Source organism: Geotrypetes seraphini, chromosome 5 (genome assembly GCF_902459505.1).
Source record: "Geotrypetes seraphini chromosome 5, aGeoSer1.1, whole genome shotgun sequence".
NCBI classification, from domain to species: Eukaryota; Metazoa; Chordata; class Amphibia; order Gymnophiona; family Dermophiidae; genus Geotrypetes; species Geotrypetes seraphini.
Window position 1 is genome coordinate 112,674,464 of NC_047088.1, and position 16,701 is coordinate 112,691,164.

At 44.2% G+C, this 16,701-nt stretch overlaps 1 protein-coding gene across 1 annotated transcript in view; it reads right to left on the reverse strand.

Annotated features, from left to right (window-relative positions):
- Positions 1-16,701, reverse strand: part of PHGDH (phosphoglycerate dehydrogenase) — a 93,544-nt gene that overhangs the window by 25,351 nt on the left and 51,492 nt on the right. The window contains exons 7-8 of the mRNA XM_033946901.1: positions 10,896-11,044; positions 3,972-4,124 (exon numbers count right to left, since the gene is read on the reverse strand). Coding sequence (XP_033802792.1) covers positions 3,972-4,124; positions 10,896-11,044 — 302 coding nt within the window. The remainder of the gene's footprint in view (positions 1-3,971; positions 4,125-10,895; positions 11,045-16,701) is intronic.

Here is a 16,701-nt window from a genome sequence, read left to right on the forward strand (position 1 = left end):
CAGTCAGGCCATTTCTCCCCAGAAATGGGTCATATCGCCTTGACCCCACTACCGAAAAAATCTGACCTTGACCCTTCCATACCATCCAGCTATCGCTCAATTGCAAATATCCCTCTCCTAATCAAGATGCTAGAGTCCATCATTTCTTCCCAACTCTCATCATACTTAGAGAGATTCTCTATTCTTTTACCCTATCAATATGGCTTTCGTCCTAACTTCAGCACCGAATCCCTACTGTCTTCCCTGATTTCAAGGGTTCAACAACTTCACTCTCGAAACAAGTTCGCCGTCCTCCTACAATTTGACCTTTCCACTGCTTTCAACGTTATTCACCATGATATTCTTGTTTACCAACTCTCTGAGATAGGTATCACCTCCACAGTCCTAGGTTGGTTCTCTAAATTCCTCCGCTCTCGTTCTTACATTGTTAACATGAATGGCACCTCATCCTCACCCTGGAAACCGAATTGTGGAGTCCCGCAAGGCTCTCCACTATCCCCTATCCTTTTCAACATCTATATGTCCTCCCTAAAACTCCTCCACCTATCCCCCCTTGAAACAATTTACACTTATGCAGACGACATCCTCGTCCTCCTTGAGACCGATTCGAACCTCACCGACCTGTCTAAGAACATATCCTCTTGTATAATAAACCTACAATCCTGGGTCCACATTGTGCAAATGAAATTGAATGAGTCCAAAACCAGACTTCTTTGGCTCGGTCCAAAACTAGATCACCTACCCTCCTCCATCCCACTACCCTCTGGCTCCTCTCTGCAGCTTGAGTTCGAGCAAGGTCTTGGGCATCATCATTGATTCCACATTGTCCTTCAATGACCACCTCCAATCCTTGGTAAAAAAAATGCTTTTTCAGCCTTCACATGCTGAGGAAAGTTAGATCCTGCTTCCATCAAAAACATTTTACCCTCCTTGTCCAATCCATCATCCTCTCCAGATTGGTCTATTGCAACTCTATCTACTTAAGCCTAACTAAGAAAAACCTCCACAGACTCCAACGGATTCAGAATGCCGCGGCCAAGCTCATCTTCGCTAAAAGTAAATTTGACCATGTCTCCCCGCTCCTGGCCAAGCTCCACTGGCTTCCGATATTCGCCAGGGTCCACTATAAATGTGCCTGTTTAGCTTTCAAAATCCTATATGGTATCCTCCCTCTCTTTATCCCTCTTTCTTGGAATTCCTCAAACCCTAATACCACCAGATCCTCCCACAAATTAAAACTATCCTTCCCCTCGCTAAAAGGCATTTCCCACACAGGAAAGCTAGGGACCTCCCTCCACTTCAAAATCACTGAGCTCTGGAACAACCTTACCTCCCCTCTTCGGAACTTGAGCTCTCTCCAAGTTTTCCGCAAACATCTGAAAACCTGGCTTTTCTCAAAAAATGTAAGTCTCCATCCAACTTAAGAATCAAGGAAACTCTTATATCTTGGCATCCCAAGTCCTCTAAATTTTCTTCACACTTCTACCTCTAACCCTCTGTTGTAGTTCCTTCCTATTTCTCCTACTGTAAACCGCGCCGAACTCTACGAACGTGGAGATGATGCGGTATACAAACCTAGGGATTAGATTAGAAGTTAAGCGCCTGTCCCATGTACACCCACAGAAGAAGAAAGAATCCAACCACTGTGTGAAGAAAGCAGTTACAGAGAAAGTAGCCCATCTAGAGGGTGCCCAGTGGCAGACGTGAATAGGTTGCTGACCCAGCAACTAGCAGATCTGCAGGGGAAGACAAGAAAAGATTGTATCAGTATGCAGGAGCAGCAAAAAAAGCTGACAGTACTGAAGACCATGGTGTATACACTCCAAAGTCAGCTAAAACAGAAGTAAGAGGCCCTAAAAGAAATGAATAGTATGGCTATTGAGCACTAGAAGAATGCGTAGAAAAGAGCTCAGCTGGAGAGCCAGCTTCTGGATCTGAAAGAGAGAGTGACCCACAAGTAGCAAATGCAGAGAGTTCATGCCCTGGTTCAAACCCACAAGATGGTTTTGCAAATAGAAGAATTAAAAAGACAGCTGGAAGAGAAAGTTGACGATAAGAGGGCCATGGGAAGCCTTGCACATGACCAGTAGAAACATGGAGAAAGTTCAGGTCCAGCCAGAGCCACGAGCCAGGAATGACTGCCAAGGAGCATTAGTGAGAGCCATTATCAAGGTGGCTCAGGAACAAACCAGGCGTGCATCAAGGGAATGACCAGAACCCAAAGAGCCACAACCATTAAAGGATGGCCTGATCATCAAGGGAGAAAATGGCCAGTCCTGGGTCCCAGAGTTCTGGAGAACTGTCAACAAGAAGACCAGTACTCTGAGGGAGCTGCTACAAGCATATGAGGGCACCATCGGAAAACAGATTATGGACATCACAGTAAGGTATTTGGAAAGTGGAAAACCCATGAGTCTTGGATTGGGGTTTTACCCAGAATCATTTCAAGAGCCCTCAGAGGAAAACCCAAGAACAGAAGAGGCTGGGACAGTAAGCCTCAAGTCAGGGGGGATTGTACCTTGACTGTAAATTGCAATACGGACAAGACCAACTGTAGGTTGGACCGTCCAAGTATGAAAGGAACAAAGATTGCCAAGGGTCACCTGAATAAAGAGAAGTGGACCTAGAAGGAGACACAGTGTCACACCCCAGAGCAGCTGGGGTGGTCTGCAACAAAGACTGTGCAGAATCCCGGAGTGCCCAGTGTCAGAGGGGGCAGTTCCGAATGGAGTATGGACAGTCCAGTCCAAAAGTGGCAAGGCCATTGGAGCTCAAAGATTGATGTGCTTACCTTGCCCTGTTTACTTTCAGTTGTCTGAGAGAGGCTTTATACAGGGCAGTGATTCGCTTGCTGCCCTGGGGAGGTCTTTAGTGGGTCAGAATACCCATAGAGAGAATAACCCTCAACCGTCTGAAGGGAGGCCTCTGGTAGAAGCAAGCACTCACCCTAATAGGTTTGAGCTGAGGGAGAGGGTATGTGACAGATTCAGGGGTTTTCCCTCTTTAAGGAGCAGAGGGTGTTGGGCAATTGGGAAAAGACGACAGGTCCCAGAGTAAGGGTTACCAGATGTCTGGGAAAACCCAGACGTGTCCTATTTTTAGAGGACTGTCTGGGTTCCCGAACAGACTTTCCAAAGCCCTGCAGTTTGTCTGGGTTTTGGAAAGCCCAAAGCTCCAGCCGCATCTGGAGAGCCTTCAACAAACATGCATGGATGATGTCACATAAATTCACTCATGCCGGAGGCCCTCCAGATGCAGCCAGAGGTAAACAACAACAAAAAAAAAAGATACCGCTCTTGGAGATCGGAACTAGAGGCAGAACAATGCGGAGCTGGCGGTGGAACGGGGCAGGGCTGGAGGCAGAACAGGGCAGGGCGGAAACATGTATATGGGTTTCTCCATCTTCAAATATGGTAACCCTACCCAGAGTGCCTTGTGCTTGAGAGCTCACTGCCGAGTCAGAGAGGCGGGACTTAGCCAGGGAGAAGTACTTAAGGCCAGAACTGAATTAGAGAGGACAGGTCCCAAAAGAAGAGCTCCCTGAGAGAGAGAAAGGAGCTCCCAGTTTTCCTAGACATGGGCTAAGACACAAGCCCTAGGAAACTGAATGCTGCCTATGGATACTGACTGAAGTGAGTTGTGCTGGAGTGGTAGCTGCCTGGCTAAGGTAAGCCACAACAACAATAAAAGAACATTTTTATTCATATGTAAAAATGTTTATATGTGCTAGTAGATCCTAGTAAGCCAGGCCAGCCTGCCCACTAGAATACTCTGCCACACCCTGTTAGGCATTCCTGAAACTATGTCTCAAACATACATTTAACCTAATTGCATGGTCATTCTAAACCCCATGCGGTGTAAATCTCCTCTATATGAAATTATCAGTGTTTGATACACCAAGCGATGTCTCTTCCTTCTAAACAGTTTCCTGCACAGATGTTAGAAGTTATCTTCATTGTCAGGATACTCACCGCCCCCATCAATGCTTTCTTCTTGGCCAGATCCACAAACTGCACTGCAATCTCCTCACCACAGCGCCGCTGTGCCTCATATGTGCTGGCACCTAGGTGTGGGCAGCTGATCACATGTGGATGGTTCACAAGTGACCAGTCCAAAGGGGGCTCCTAGAGATGGATGAAAGGGTATGGTTAAGATAAGAATGACTTCCTCCACCACCACCACTATACCACAGACTTCAGAAGTGCTCAGAATTGACAGAGAAATTAACTCACAAAAACATACATATCACATCTACACAAGAATGCTGACTTCTGGAATAAAATTAAATTTTTCTAAACTGTAAGAGCCATTGTATTTGATATATTTATTATTTATATATTGGGATTTTTTAACTGCCTTTTTCATGAAGAGATTCATACAAAGAAGTTTATAATACATTGAATAGTAATCAGGTACTCTTTAAGTATTTTCCCTATCTATCCCAGCAAGCTAAACTTTAGTACCTGAGGCAATGGAGTGATTAGGAGACTTGCCCAGAGTCACAAGGAGCAGGCTGGGATCAAACTCACAACCTCAGGGTGCTGAGGCAACAGTTCTAACCACTATATATAACCAATCTATATATTTCATTTTACATAAATCAGTATGGACACCCTACAAATTGAGCAAAATAAGATCCAATGAATCAAATAAGTGTTGGTCTTGTAATAAGGAGACAGGAAATTTGGTACATTCACTTTTCCAATGTGATTTATTACAATTCTATTGGCAAAAAGTTTTGGATACTATATGTTCATGGATTAAGATGAAAGAGCCGTTGACCATAAATATCATTGTGTTGGGTCGGCTTTGCATGAATACTTCAATCACAGATGAACAGGCCTAACATGTACAAATTTTGCTTAACTTAGCAATTAAAATGATTCTTGATGGATTCCAGAACTTGGCTGCAACAGGAATGGCTTTATAGCTGCTGAGCTCCTCCCTAATGCACACAAACTGAATATTACTGTTTGATTCCCTACAGATTCACTATTTTGATCTTTGATGGTCTCAGGAAACAACAAAGCTTGGAATCTGCATTTGCTACTCAGGGGAAAAGCAACTCCTGTGACTCCTTCAAAAGTGCCTTTACCAGGTGATTCTATGGAGGTACTTGAACTGGTGGAAGGAATGAAAAATGTGCAAATGATGTTGCAGGATAACTCTCAAAAGTTACAGGATAACTCTCAAAAGTTAACCTCACTTCAGGAAGAACTGACAAATTTAACTCAGCAAATACAAATATCCAATTCCAGACTGGATATTTGTGAGCAGCGAATTTCAGCCTATGAGACAAAGCTGGTCCAGTCTCAGCTGAAACTGGAAGATTTGGAAAACCGGAAAAGAAGAAATAATATTAGAATTCTGGGACTTCTTGAAAATATTGAGGGGCAAGATTATGTTTACTGAAGGACTTTATTCCCAAAGTGCTGTCTGTGAAGTTTTCTCCATCTCTAGAATTTGAGAGGGCTCATAGAATACCTTCCAGGAAAAATAACTGCAACTGACCCCAGACTCGTAATTTTAAAAAACGACTCCACCTCTCCCCTCTCCCCTCCTTCCGTAAACGACTTAGCCAAATTTTTCAATGAAAAGATTTTCACCATAAGGAGCTCTTTCCCCTCAGCAGTCTCTTACAATTCTCTTCCTCCCAATGACTCAAACCCTATCCCAGTGGATAGATCCTGGATGACATTTGAACCCATATCTGAACCCCAGATCTCTAAACTCTGCTTCAGACTGAAATCCTGCAAATGCATCTTAGATCCTTTCCCATCCCACCTTTATGAAAACATTCCTGCACAGGCCATCTCCTCCCTTACGAGACTCATTAACTCTGCTCTACTATCAGGCTTGTTCTCCACAAAAATGGGCCACATTGCCTTGTCACCTATTCTGAAAAAAGCCAATCTCGACCCCTCCCTACCATCAAACTACCGTCCCATAGCAAATATCCCTCTACTTACCAAACTTCTAGAAACTATAGTTGCTACCCAGCTCTCCTCCTATCTCGAGAGATTCTCCATTCTTCACCCCTACCAACATGGCTTCAGACCCTGCTTTAGCACTGAATCCCTCCTAGTTTCCCTAATTTCAAAGGTACAACAACTACACTCACGTAACAAATTCGCTGTCCTATTACAATTCGATCTTTCCGCTGCTTTTGATGTCGTCCACCACGACATACTACTTTACCAATTTTCCGAGATTGGAATAGACTCCACCGTCCTAATGTGGTTCTCAAACTTCTTACGCTCCCGTTCCTACACCGTCAACACAAATGGCACCATGACAACTCCTTGGACTCCATCTTGCAGTGTCCCTCAAGGATCACCCCTTTCCCCTATTCTCTTTAACATCTACATGTCCTCCCTGAAACTCTTTCAACTATCCCCCCTGGAAACAATCTACACTTATGCAGATGACATCCTTGTCCTCCTTGAGACTGACCAGAACCTCACCAACCTCCACGAAAACATTACAGCTTGCATAATGAGACTCCGTGCCTGGTCCCTCTCGGTACAGATGAAACTAAACGAATCTAAAACAAAACTACTCTGGCTCGGCCCAAAATTTGAACACCTGCCCACACTTTTCGCACTACCCACAGGCGATACACTACAGCTCGAATTCTCATGCAAGGTCCTTGGTATCACTATCGATTCCTCTCTCTCCCTCAATGACCACCTCAACTCCTTGGCAAAATCATGCTTTTTCAGCCTTCACATGCTGAGGAAAGCTAGATCCTACTTCAGCCAACAACACTTTGCCATCCTTGTCCAATCCATCATCCTCTCCAAACTAGATTACTGCAATGCCATCTACTTAAATCTATCAAAAAAAGTATTCTAAGACTCCAGCTAATCCAGAATACTGCAGCCAAACTGATCTTCTCAAAACGCAAATCTGACCATGCCTCCCCACTCCTTGCCAAACTTCACTGGCTCCCAATAATCTCCAGAATCCATTTCAAATGTTCCTGCCTGGCTTTCAAGATCATTCACGGAATCCTCCCTCCTCTTATCCCACTGTCTTTCAACTCCTCCAGTCCCGACTCCTCCAGAACTGCCCAAAGGCTTAAACTAGCCTTCCCCTCTCCATGCGGCATCCACTATGCAGGCAAACTGGGAAAATCCCTTCTCTTCAAAATCACAGGTCTTTGGAACGACCTCACCACCCCGCTGCGGAACCTGAGCTCCCTTCAGTTATTCCGCAAACAACTGAAAACCTGGCTTTTCAGCAAATTGTAGCTCTATCCTTCCCCCCTTTCTCTCCCCCCTTCTACACATAAGTTCATGTAATCCTTTTTCTTCTTCTCTACCCACTATTTTAAGTTCTTGTAAACAGTGTCGAGCTCCATACTCATGGAGATGATGCGGTATATAAACTTAAGGTTTAGATTAGATTAGATTAGATTAAAGTTACTGAGGTTTGCACAGGTGATGGAAATTTTAAAAATAGTCAAGGAGATAAAGACCATAAAGTGGCAGGATTCTAAACTATTTTTTTTACCCTGATTATGCAAAGGCCACAGCTGACAAAAGAAAACAATTTTTAGCACTTCGTCCCCAGTTGAAACAAATGGGGGCGATGTATGGATTATTTTTTCCTGCAGTGATGAAGATCACTCACTGCAACAAAACAATACACTACAAGGATCCGTTGAAGTTACAAGAATGCATTAGTCAACACGAGGATGGAATGTCCTAAGAATAAAACAGGGATGTGATTTTCAATAATTACTTATTATCCTTTTTATTTTGGTTCTAAATTGGCATTTTTTGTTTTGTATTAAGCTGTCTGATTTAGAGATTCAATGTAAAATCTGCTATACTCCGCAATATTCTCTAGTAAAGCTGTTTTGAGGCGAACTAGTATATCATTCGCAAAAGCGGCCAGTTTGAAAAAGTGGTTCCCAATCTGTATCCTGTGATTATCTGGATTTGCATATATATCTTAGATTAGGGGATCTAATGATAAAACAAAAACAGAGGTGATAAGGGGCACCCCTGTCTATATCCCCTATGGATTTCCAATAAAGAAGAGCTGTGATAATTTACCAAACAAACTGCCTGGAGGGAAGCATGTAATGTCTTAATAGCCAATACAAAGCGTCCTGCAAATCCATATTTAGATAGAGTTGGATATAAATAATCCCACCTAACTTTATCAAACGCCTTCTCAGATTCAAAGCTTATGAGCAAGGATGATATTCCCTTTTTCATTCGATATTCTAATGAAGTCAAGATTTTCAGCAAATTTTTTGCTACTTAGCGGTGTCTAACAAATTCAACCTGAGAGTCATGTAAGAGTGTTGGGAGGACTCTTGCAAATCTATTAGTCAGCACTTTGGCTAACAGCTTTACCTCAGAGTTAAGAAGTGAAATGGGCCGATACGACCCCAGCTGGGTTGGATCTCTCCCTGGTTTCAGAAGAACTATTATTTGAGCTATATTAAAGTGTTCTGGCATTGCCTCCCCATAAACCATCATATTAAACATAGCTGTAATGGGCTGCACTATGTCTGTTTTCAAAGCTTATAAAACTCAGTGCTATAGCCATCCAGACCGAGTGACTTTAGATTAGAACTCCGCCCAATAGGAGCTCCACTTCCTCTTCCTGAATTAATGTATTCAGAGTCCCTTGTTGGGAGAGGGTCAAACACAGCAGGTCTAATTTATCTAAATACATCTCTCCCGATAACCCAGTCTCCCTTAAGAGTGGCATAAAGGTTAGCAAAAAAGTCTTGAAATATCTCACAAATCTAGTCATTTTTAGTCACTTGGGGCCTGATTCTCTAAAAGTGCGTCCCGATTTTAGGCAGCTGTAGGCATCCTACAGCTATCTAATCAGCCAATCGAGATGCACGTTTTTTAAAAAAAATGCTCCCCAGGCAGGCCACCTATATTGAAGGCGAGGCCCGCAAGACACCTAGGCCCTGATTCTGAATAGGACGCCCGGGAGAGGCGTCCTATTCAGAATCGGCCTAAACTAAACCCCGATTCTGTAACCGGCGTCCATGTTATAGACGCGGGTTAGAGAAACGGGTTAGATTAGACACGGCCCGCTACACTTATCGCAAGGGATCTCTCTGCCGCTATAAGTATAGCGGGCCATGGCCCCCTGACCAGGAGGGTGCCCAAACCCTCTGCCCGAAGACGCACCCCCCCCCACTACCGACCGCCCCCCCCGACACTATCGACCGCCCCCCCCGACATTACCGATCTCCCCTCCCGACAATATCGATAGCTGGCAGGAGGGTGCCCAATCCCTCCTGCCCGAAGACGCACCCCCCCCGGCGCTAACAACCCCCAAACCTCCACTCCACCAAACCTGTTCTTAGATGGGTCTTGCACGTCTTGAGCCGGCAGGCACGCCTCGTCGAAATGAAGCGGGCCCGCCCCTTCACGGCCCATCCCGCCGAAGCCTAAGGCCTGATTGGCCCAGGCTCTAGAAGCCTGGACCAATCAGGCCTTAGGCATAGCGGGTCCGCCCATCCCCACTTAATCTAAGGCCTGATTGGCCAAACAGATTGGCCAATCAGACCTTAGACTTAGTGGGGATGGGCGGACCCGCTATGCCTAAGGCCTGATTGGTCCAGGCTTCTAGAGCCTGGGCCAATCAGGCCTTAGGCTTCGGCGGGATGGGCCGGGAAGGGGCGGGCCCGCTTTATTTCGACGAGGCGTGCCTGCCGGCTCAAGACGTGCAAGACCCATCTAAGAACAGGTTTGGTGGAGTGGAGGTTTGGGGGTTGTTAGCGCCGGGGGGGGGGGGGGGGTGCGTCTTCGGGCAGGAGGGATTGGGCACCCTCCTGCCAGCTATCGATAGTGTCGGGGGGGGCAGTCGTTAGTGGGGGGGTGCGTCTTCGGGCAGAGGGTTTGGCCACCCTCCTGGTCAGGGGGGCCGCGGCCCGCTATACTTATAGCGGCAGAGAGATCCCTTGCCGCGATAAGTATAGCGGCCGCATCTATTTACAATGTAGGCCAGCATTTTGCTGGCCTACATTTTAAGCTTCTCCTCTACTAGGGAGACGCGTAGGGCCGCCTAGGTTCAGCCTAAGGCCCGCCTAAGGCCCTTAGACGAGCTTAGGCATCTTGCGGGTCTCCCTAGGCTCCCAGAGGCGCCTTCAGGCTTGCCTGGGGAGCATTTTTTTTTAAAAAAACGTGCATCCCGATTGGCTGATTAGACAGCTGTAGGACGCCTAAAATCGGGATGCACTTTGGAGAATCAGGGCCTTGATGTTTTAAGTTTTCTTCTTTTTTTATTATACTTGCAAACTGCCTTGAAAGTTCTCTGAACAGGCTCATATATCAAAGGCAGAATAAACTTTGAAATTATTTGTTTCTATAGAATTTCAAAGGGGAAAGATTAAATTATTCTAATATGAAACCAAAAATATTCACCATCAAAAATCATGGATATAATGGCAGTGTAAAATTAAGACAGTAGGAAATCACATAGAATTTTGCAGTGAATATCACTGACCATAAGAACTTAAGAACTGCCATCTCCGGATCAGACCCATGGTCCATCGAGTCCGGCGATCCGCACACGCGGAGGCCCAGTCAGGTATACACCTGATGTAGTTTTAGTCACCCATATCCCTCTATGCCTCTCGTAAGGAGATGAGCATCTAATTTGCCTTTGAATCCTAGCACAGTGGATTCCTTAATAACCTCCTTTGGGAGAGCATTCCAGGCGTCTACCACTTGCTGTGTAAAGCAGAACTTCCTGGCATTTGTCCTGGACTTGTCCCCCCTTAGCTTCAAACCATGTCTTCTTGTCCGTGTCGCGTTGGACAATGTAAATAATTTATTTTCCTGCTCTATTTTATCGATGCCTTTCAGCATTTTGAACGTCTCGATCATGTCCCCAGAACACCTCTATCTCACCTCTGTGAAAACATCTAAAGCAGCACCCCCACACTGCCCAGACTGAAGTGCCCGAAGCAGGGCATCCTCATCCACGATGCCTCCCCGGGCACAATTCACAATCCGTACCCCTTTCTTGCACTTTGCAAAGGAAGCATCATTCAGCAATCCTATGAAAAAGAGACAAAGGCATGTATATATATATGGCACAAAAATACAATGAGAGAGAAGAGAGAGAAACAGCACAAATATCATGCAGTCTTCTTGGGCATATGAAATTTGGTGCTTTGGCTTCCTTACAAACCTTTTGACTGCAAAAATAGGCAATTCTGGCTGTCTGTGGTGTAGTATGGCATAGTCGTGTAAATTGTTCTTAGGATAATATGTCAGTATATCTGGGGGAGTAAGTGCCCAGGGGTTGGAGCAATGGTTTGATAACCAAGGAAGCTATGGCTCAAATCTTTTCAGGCTTGGGAAAATCACTTTAGCGTCCGTTGTCTTGGGTACCTACTTAGATTGCAGGCCCTTGCATAAATACTTATACTTGAATACTTATTTCTATCATACTGTGCTACATAAATTAAAAAAGTGCTATAAAAATAAGTATTATAGGATAATTCACCAGTTCGTCTATATGAGAGTAAATTCTGAGATCCAGTGTTACCCAGCATGATACAGAAATTAGAAATAATCTTGACAAATATTGAGACAGAGGCAAAAAGAGAGAAAGAGAGAGATCTTAATATAGAATGAACATTTTTTATGTGTTGTAAAAACAGGGAACTAAAATCAATGTTTGGTTAAACAGTAATCCTTTTAGAGGAGGGAGGAATCCTGGGAGTTTTGAAAAAAGTTCCCTTAAACCTGTTTGTGTCTGTGTGCAGAGAGAGAGAGAGAGAGAGAGATTATTTTGCTGTTTGCTGCTTTTTTACACAGATAAACTGGTACTTAGGAGTTGTGTCTTAGAAAAAAAAAGTTGACTTTCTCTCATGCTCTGACTTTTCTGAAAGTAAGGTATTACCCCTGAGGATTTTTACGTGTTATGAAAAATAGAGGACCAAAAAAAAAAAACCAAAACCCAAACAAAAACAAGCTGGAAGGGGTGAATGGAAAAAACCTCCAATAAGTAATTTAAGAATGTGGAAAAACAAATTGCGCATGCTCCTCATGAGGCCGATGTCAGGAGATTGTCATCACATGACCCAAGCTGGCAGCAAGTAGTGTGAAACAGGAAGTAACAAAGGGACCTCTAGTGCATGTCACTATCTTAAAAAGAGGTTGTGGTCTGGGCGGAGTTTATTTAAAATATTTAACTGCTCCATCCTATAGTTCTAGGCAGTTTACAATAAACACACACAATATTCATCAGAACAAGAAGACATAAAACAGGTCAGCCATACAGTCTTCATACAATCAAAAAACTGAAGACATCATGCACTGGACATCTGTTATGAAAAAGCCAAGCTTTCAAATGTTTCCTAAATTGAAGTACAGATGTAATCACATGCAGTACTAAGGGCAATGCGTTCCAGATTTGAGCAACCTCAATCTGGACCACAGCAATATGATTCTTTTGCAATCTTATTGTTTAAACCAGTGTATTGCAAACTGTGTGCCAAGGAACACTACTGTGCCTTCTGAGATTTTAAGTGTGCTATGGCTTCGGCGCCTGTGTCAGCTGACTTCTACCAGGACTGACTTTTGGGCGTGTAGTTTAGCCGCGGTTTCATCAGGCAGACTCGGGGACTTTGCTAGGCCCGAATCAGGCTGACCTAGGAATGGCCTGAGACTGCCTGATGAAACCACGGCTAAACTACTGCTAGCGGCTGCTGTGTGCTGAAGTTAAAACCACACAGTGAGCTGCCACTAGCCTAGATAGAGGCGAGGTATGCTTGACAGGTAAGAACAGAAGGGAGAAGTGGTACTACTGGACAGGAGGAGGAGGGAAGGGAGAAGGGGTACTGCTGGACAGGGGGGATGTAAAAGGAAGGGAGAAGAGGTGCTGATGAACCTGGCAGAAAGGGAGGGAAAGGAAAGGTACTACACACTGGAGAGGAGAGTGAGATGGTGCATGGGGAGAGAACATGTTGGGTTGGGGGTGGGAAGGAGGAATGCCACTCAAGGGAAGAGGCAAATACAGAGAGAGAAAGCGTGCAGGAGGCAGAAAGTGTTGGACTCATGGAGAGGGCAAGATGGATGGGGAGGACAAAAAGGAGGGAAGGAGAAATGTTACACTCTGGGGAAGGGAGAGAGGGTAGAGAGTGAAAAGTTGGACTCATGGAGGGAGAGAGAGAGAAAGAGAGAGAGATGTTGGTTGGGGGAGGGAAGGAGTACCAGAGGAGATGAATGCAGGAGGAAGAGAGAAAAAATGTTGGACTGGTGGAAAAGAGGGAGAAATGTTGGACTGGGAGGGGGCCAGAAAGGAGGAAGGGAAGGAAGATGGACTGCAGGGGGCAGAAAGGAGGAAGGGAAAGATAAATGTTACACGGGGGGGGAGGGGCAGAGAGATGACTAAAAGAAGGGAGAGATATCAGACTAGGGAACAGAAGGGAAGGAGGAGAGTCTGGTAGCGCTGTAGAAATAATAATAGTAGAGGAGGAAGTGACGTCACACCACGGGATGGCTGCTTGATTTGGGAGCTCCGTTGGGGCTGTGTGATTAAAAGTGCATAACAGCGTCCCGAAAAGTTGAATTGCGGTAAGCAGAGCTTTGCTAGATACCTGAGAGAATGGAGACCAGGAAGAAGTTGGATAAATATAGGTTTCCGCTGGTGCCCGGCGAAAAATCTGCTGGACTGAGTGGTGGAGCGCAAGGGGAAGAAAAAAGAAAATGGCGCTCGCACCTTCAGAATCCATGGAGGAGGAGATCGCTAGTGAAAGCCCCAGCGATGCAGATGTCACGCCCCACACATTGCACTCCTGGTTTAGCAAGCTCAAAATGGAGTTAGTGGGAGTTCGCCAGGATTTTAAAATGTCCATGGCGGAATCTGGTTGGAGGTGGCCGAGTTGGGTGGCCGTGTGGCGGACACAGAGGAACATGTGTCGGGGCTGATTCAGGACATGGTTAAGGTGCGTTCCGAGGCTGAACAGACCTGGAACTTACAGAACCAAGTGGAGGATTTAAAGAACCATTCGCACCGCTGCAATTTAAGGTTCAAGGAAGGAAGAGGATAAGGAAGAGTACAGAGACTGTGCTTCTCTGGTAGGCCAGATTTGCACGGCTTTGTTGACAGAGGTGGATGGCTCACCACCAGCACAGATTGCTATTGTGCTGGCTCATCGGAGTCTGGGGCTCGCTAGAAGTGCGGGACCTAAGGATGTCATAGCGTGCTTTGCCGATTTTGGGGTGAAAGAAAAAGTGCTGCAGGCGGCCGGACGCAAGCAAGACTTCAAGTAGCAAAATGTGTCTGTGGGCATTTTTCAAGATTTAGCATGAATGATCCAGCTTTCTCTGTCTCTTTAAATGCGGAGAAAGCCTTTGACTGAGTTGAATGGACTTTCATGTATCAAGCATTAGATTGGTTTGGTATAGGTTCAGGATTTATACAAATGATTCAGACATTGTATAGCTCCCCTGCTGCAAGATTATACATTAATAATAATTTATCAGAGAGTTTTAATTTGCAGAGGGGGGGTTAGACAAGGCTGTCCCTTATCTCCTTTGCTTTTTGATATTGTCTTAGAACCCTTGTTATTAGCCATTCAACAAGCAAAGGGGATACAAGGTATTCCTCGTACAGATTGGGAATATAAAATCTCTGCATATGCAGATGATATACTGCTTTATTTGAGGAATCCAGAAACTACCATTCCATGCTTACTTGAGTTGATAGAGAAATTTGGAAAATTTTCAGGATATAAAATAAATTGGAGTAAGTCAGAAATTCTTCCACTTAATGTGCATTGTACTAAAGGCTTATTTGATTCATTCTCATTTGTATGGAAAGAAGATGGATTAAAGTATTAACTTATCTCATGTTCTTAGTATTAAAATGCCTAGGAAATATAAAGAGAATAGAATATTGATGGATACATGGAAAACTTTATGTTATGTCAGCAATTTAGTCCAAACCCAATACACAAATCAACAAATCAATCTTTATGGCTAAACTCCAAGGTTCAAGTTGGCGGTTTTAAAATCGTATGGAAACATTGGATTATTGCAGGTATACGGACTCTAGGTGATGTTATTTTAAATGGTAAACTGCTTGATTTTTCACAGCTGCAACATAAATATGGTCTAAACAAATCACAAAGCTTTAAATGGTTGCAGCTGAAGCAGGCTATTCAGGAGGGGTACCCTGAATGGAAAAATCTTAACAATCAGTATAGTTTGGAATTCTTATGCTATCAAGCGGATTTCTTGGGACACCAAGCCGCACAGTGGACTTTAGATCATTTATTATACTTTTGTCCCTGTATCATGGCCTTTTGGAAATCAATTTGGTCACAAATTAATTGTTTATTAGAAAACCATGTAGCTCTATCATATGTTACAATCCTATTTGGGACGTAAATGAGAATAAAAAGTCAAATTTCATCAAATAATAATAAACTTTTATTAATAATGACAGGAATCGCCATTCAACATATCACCAGAAATTGGAAAAAGTACACAAGACTTAATTACACCTTCTGGTGGAATTCGTTGTGCCATATATACAAAATGGAAAGAACAATTGCCATACAAAAAGGGAATTATAATAATTTTAAGAAGATTTGAGGGCCATTGACAACTTATTGTAATGATTAGACACCTTTTTACATTGTAAGTATAATTATAATTATGGGAGGGGGTGATATATAGTTATAATATAGGTTTAATCAATATCTATACATATAACACATGTATGTTATTTTTTGATTATAATATCTGTGAAAAGGGTGGGTGGGGGAGGAAGATATTTTATGTATTTAAGATGACAATAGAAAGAATTTCAAGTAATGTGTATGATTCAATTGATGTAATATTGTGTACTTGATGTAGGATGAAAAAATGAATAAAGAATTTAGAAAAAAAACCCAAAAGATTTAGCATGGGCTACCCTGCAGAAGTGGCGCAATTTCAAAGATGTGACTCAATTGCTTCAGGCTGAGGGTCACAGATATCGTTGGCTCTTTCCCTTTGGGGGTCTGGATCACGATTAATGGAAAATCTCAAAGGGTATGTGAAGTGGAGGAAGCCTGGGAAGCTTTGAAAGACCTGGGATGTAAAAATGTGCTAGATCTGCCTGCATCGGAAGCTAGGACAGCGAAGAGGCCCGTGGGCTTATGGACCACCGTTGGGAGTTCTGGTAAAAAGCCTTTGAAGGACACTACTTGATGGAGCTTCTACCTGGCTCCCGGGTGGTTTACCATTTGGGACTTTGGTGATCCAGTAGGACTGCGCCACTCTTGGAGGAGTGGTGGCGACGGACTTTGATTTGTTGGATTGTGGCCCTGGGAAAGAGAATTTTATTGTATTTTTCTTTCCTGGAGTGATTCGGAAGGATTGCTATCCAGTAGTTTCATGTTTTCTGTAGGGGTTTTTGTATGGGTTGGTTTGGTATTGGTTATGTTTGCATTCTCAGGTTGTGGGGGATCTCTGTTTGAGTGAGGGGGAAGGCGAGTGGGACAGCTGCTGGTGGGGACATTGAGCTGCCTTTTGGGGGGGGAGAACCTCACTTTTTCATTTTGACTGGTCGGAGAGAGAGCCGGTCAGGTTTTCCTGGTTTGCAGGAAGGGGGGAAGGGTGAGGGGGGCAGGATGGTAAAGGTAGGGGGAGGACTTGCTCTCTTTTGATAGGCTCATGGAATGTTAATGGCTTAAACAATCCAGGAAAAAGAAGT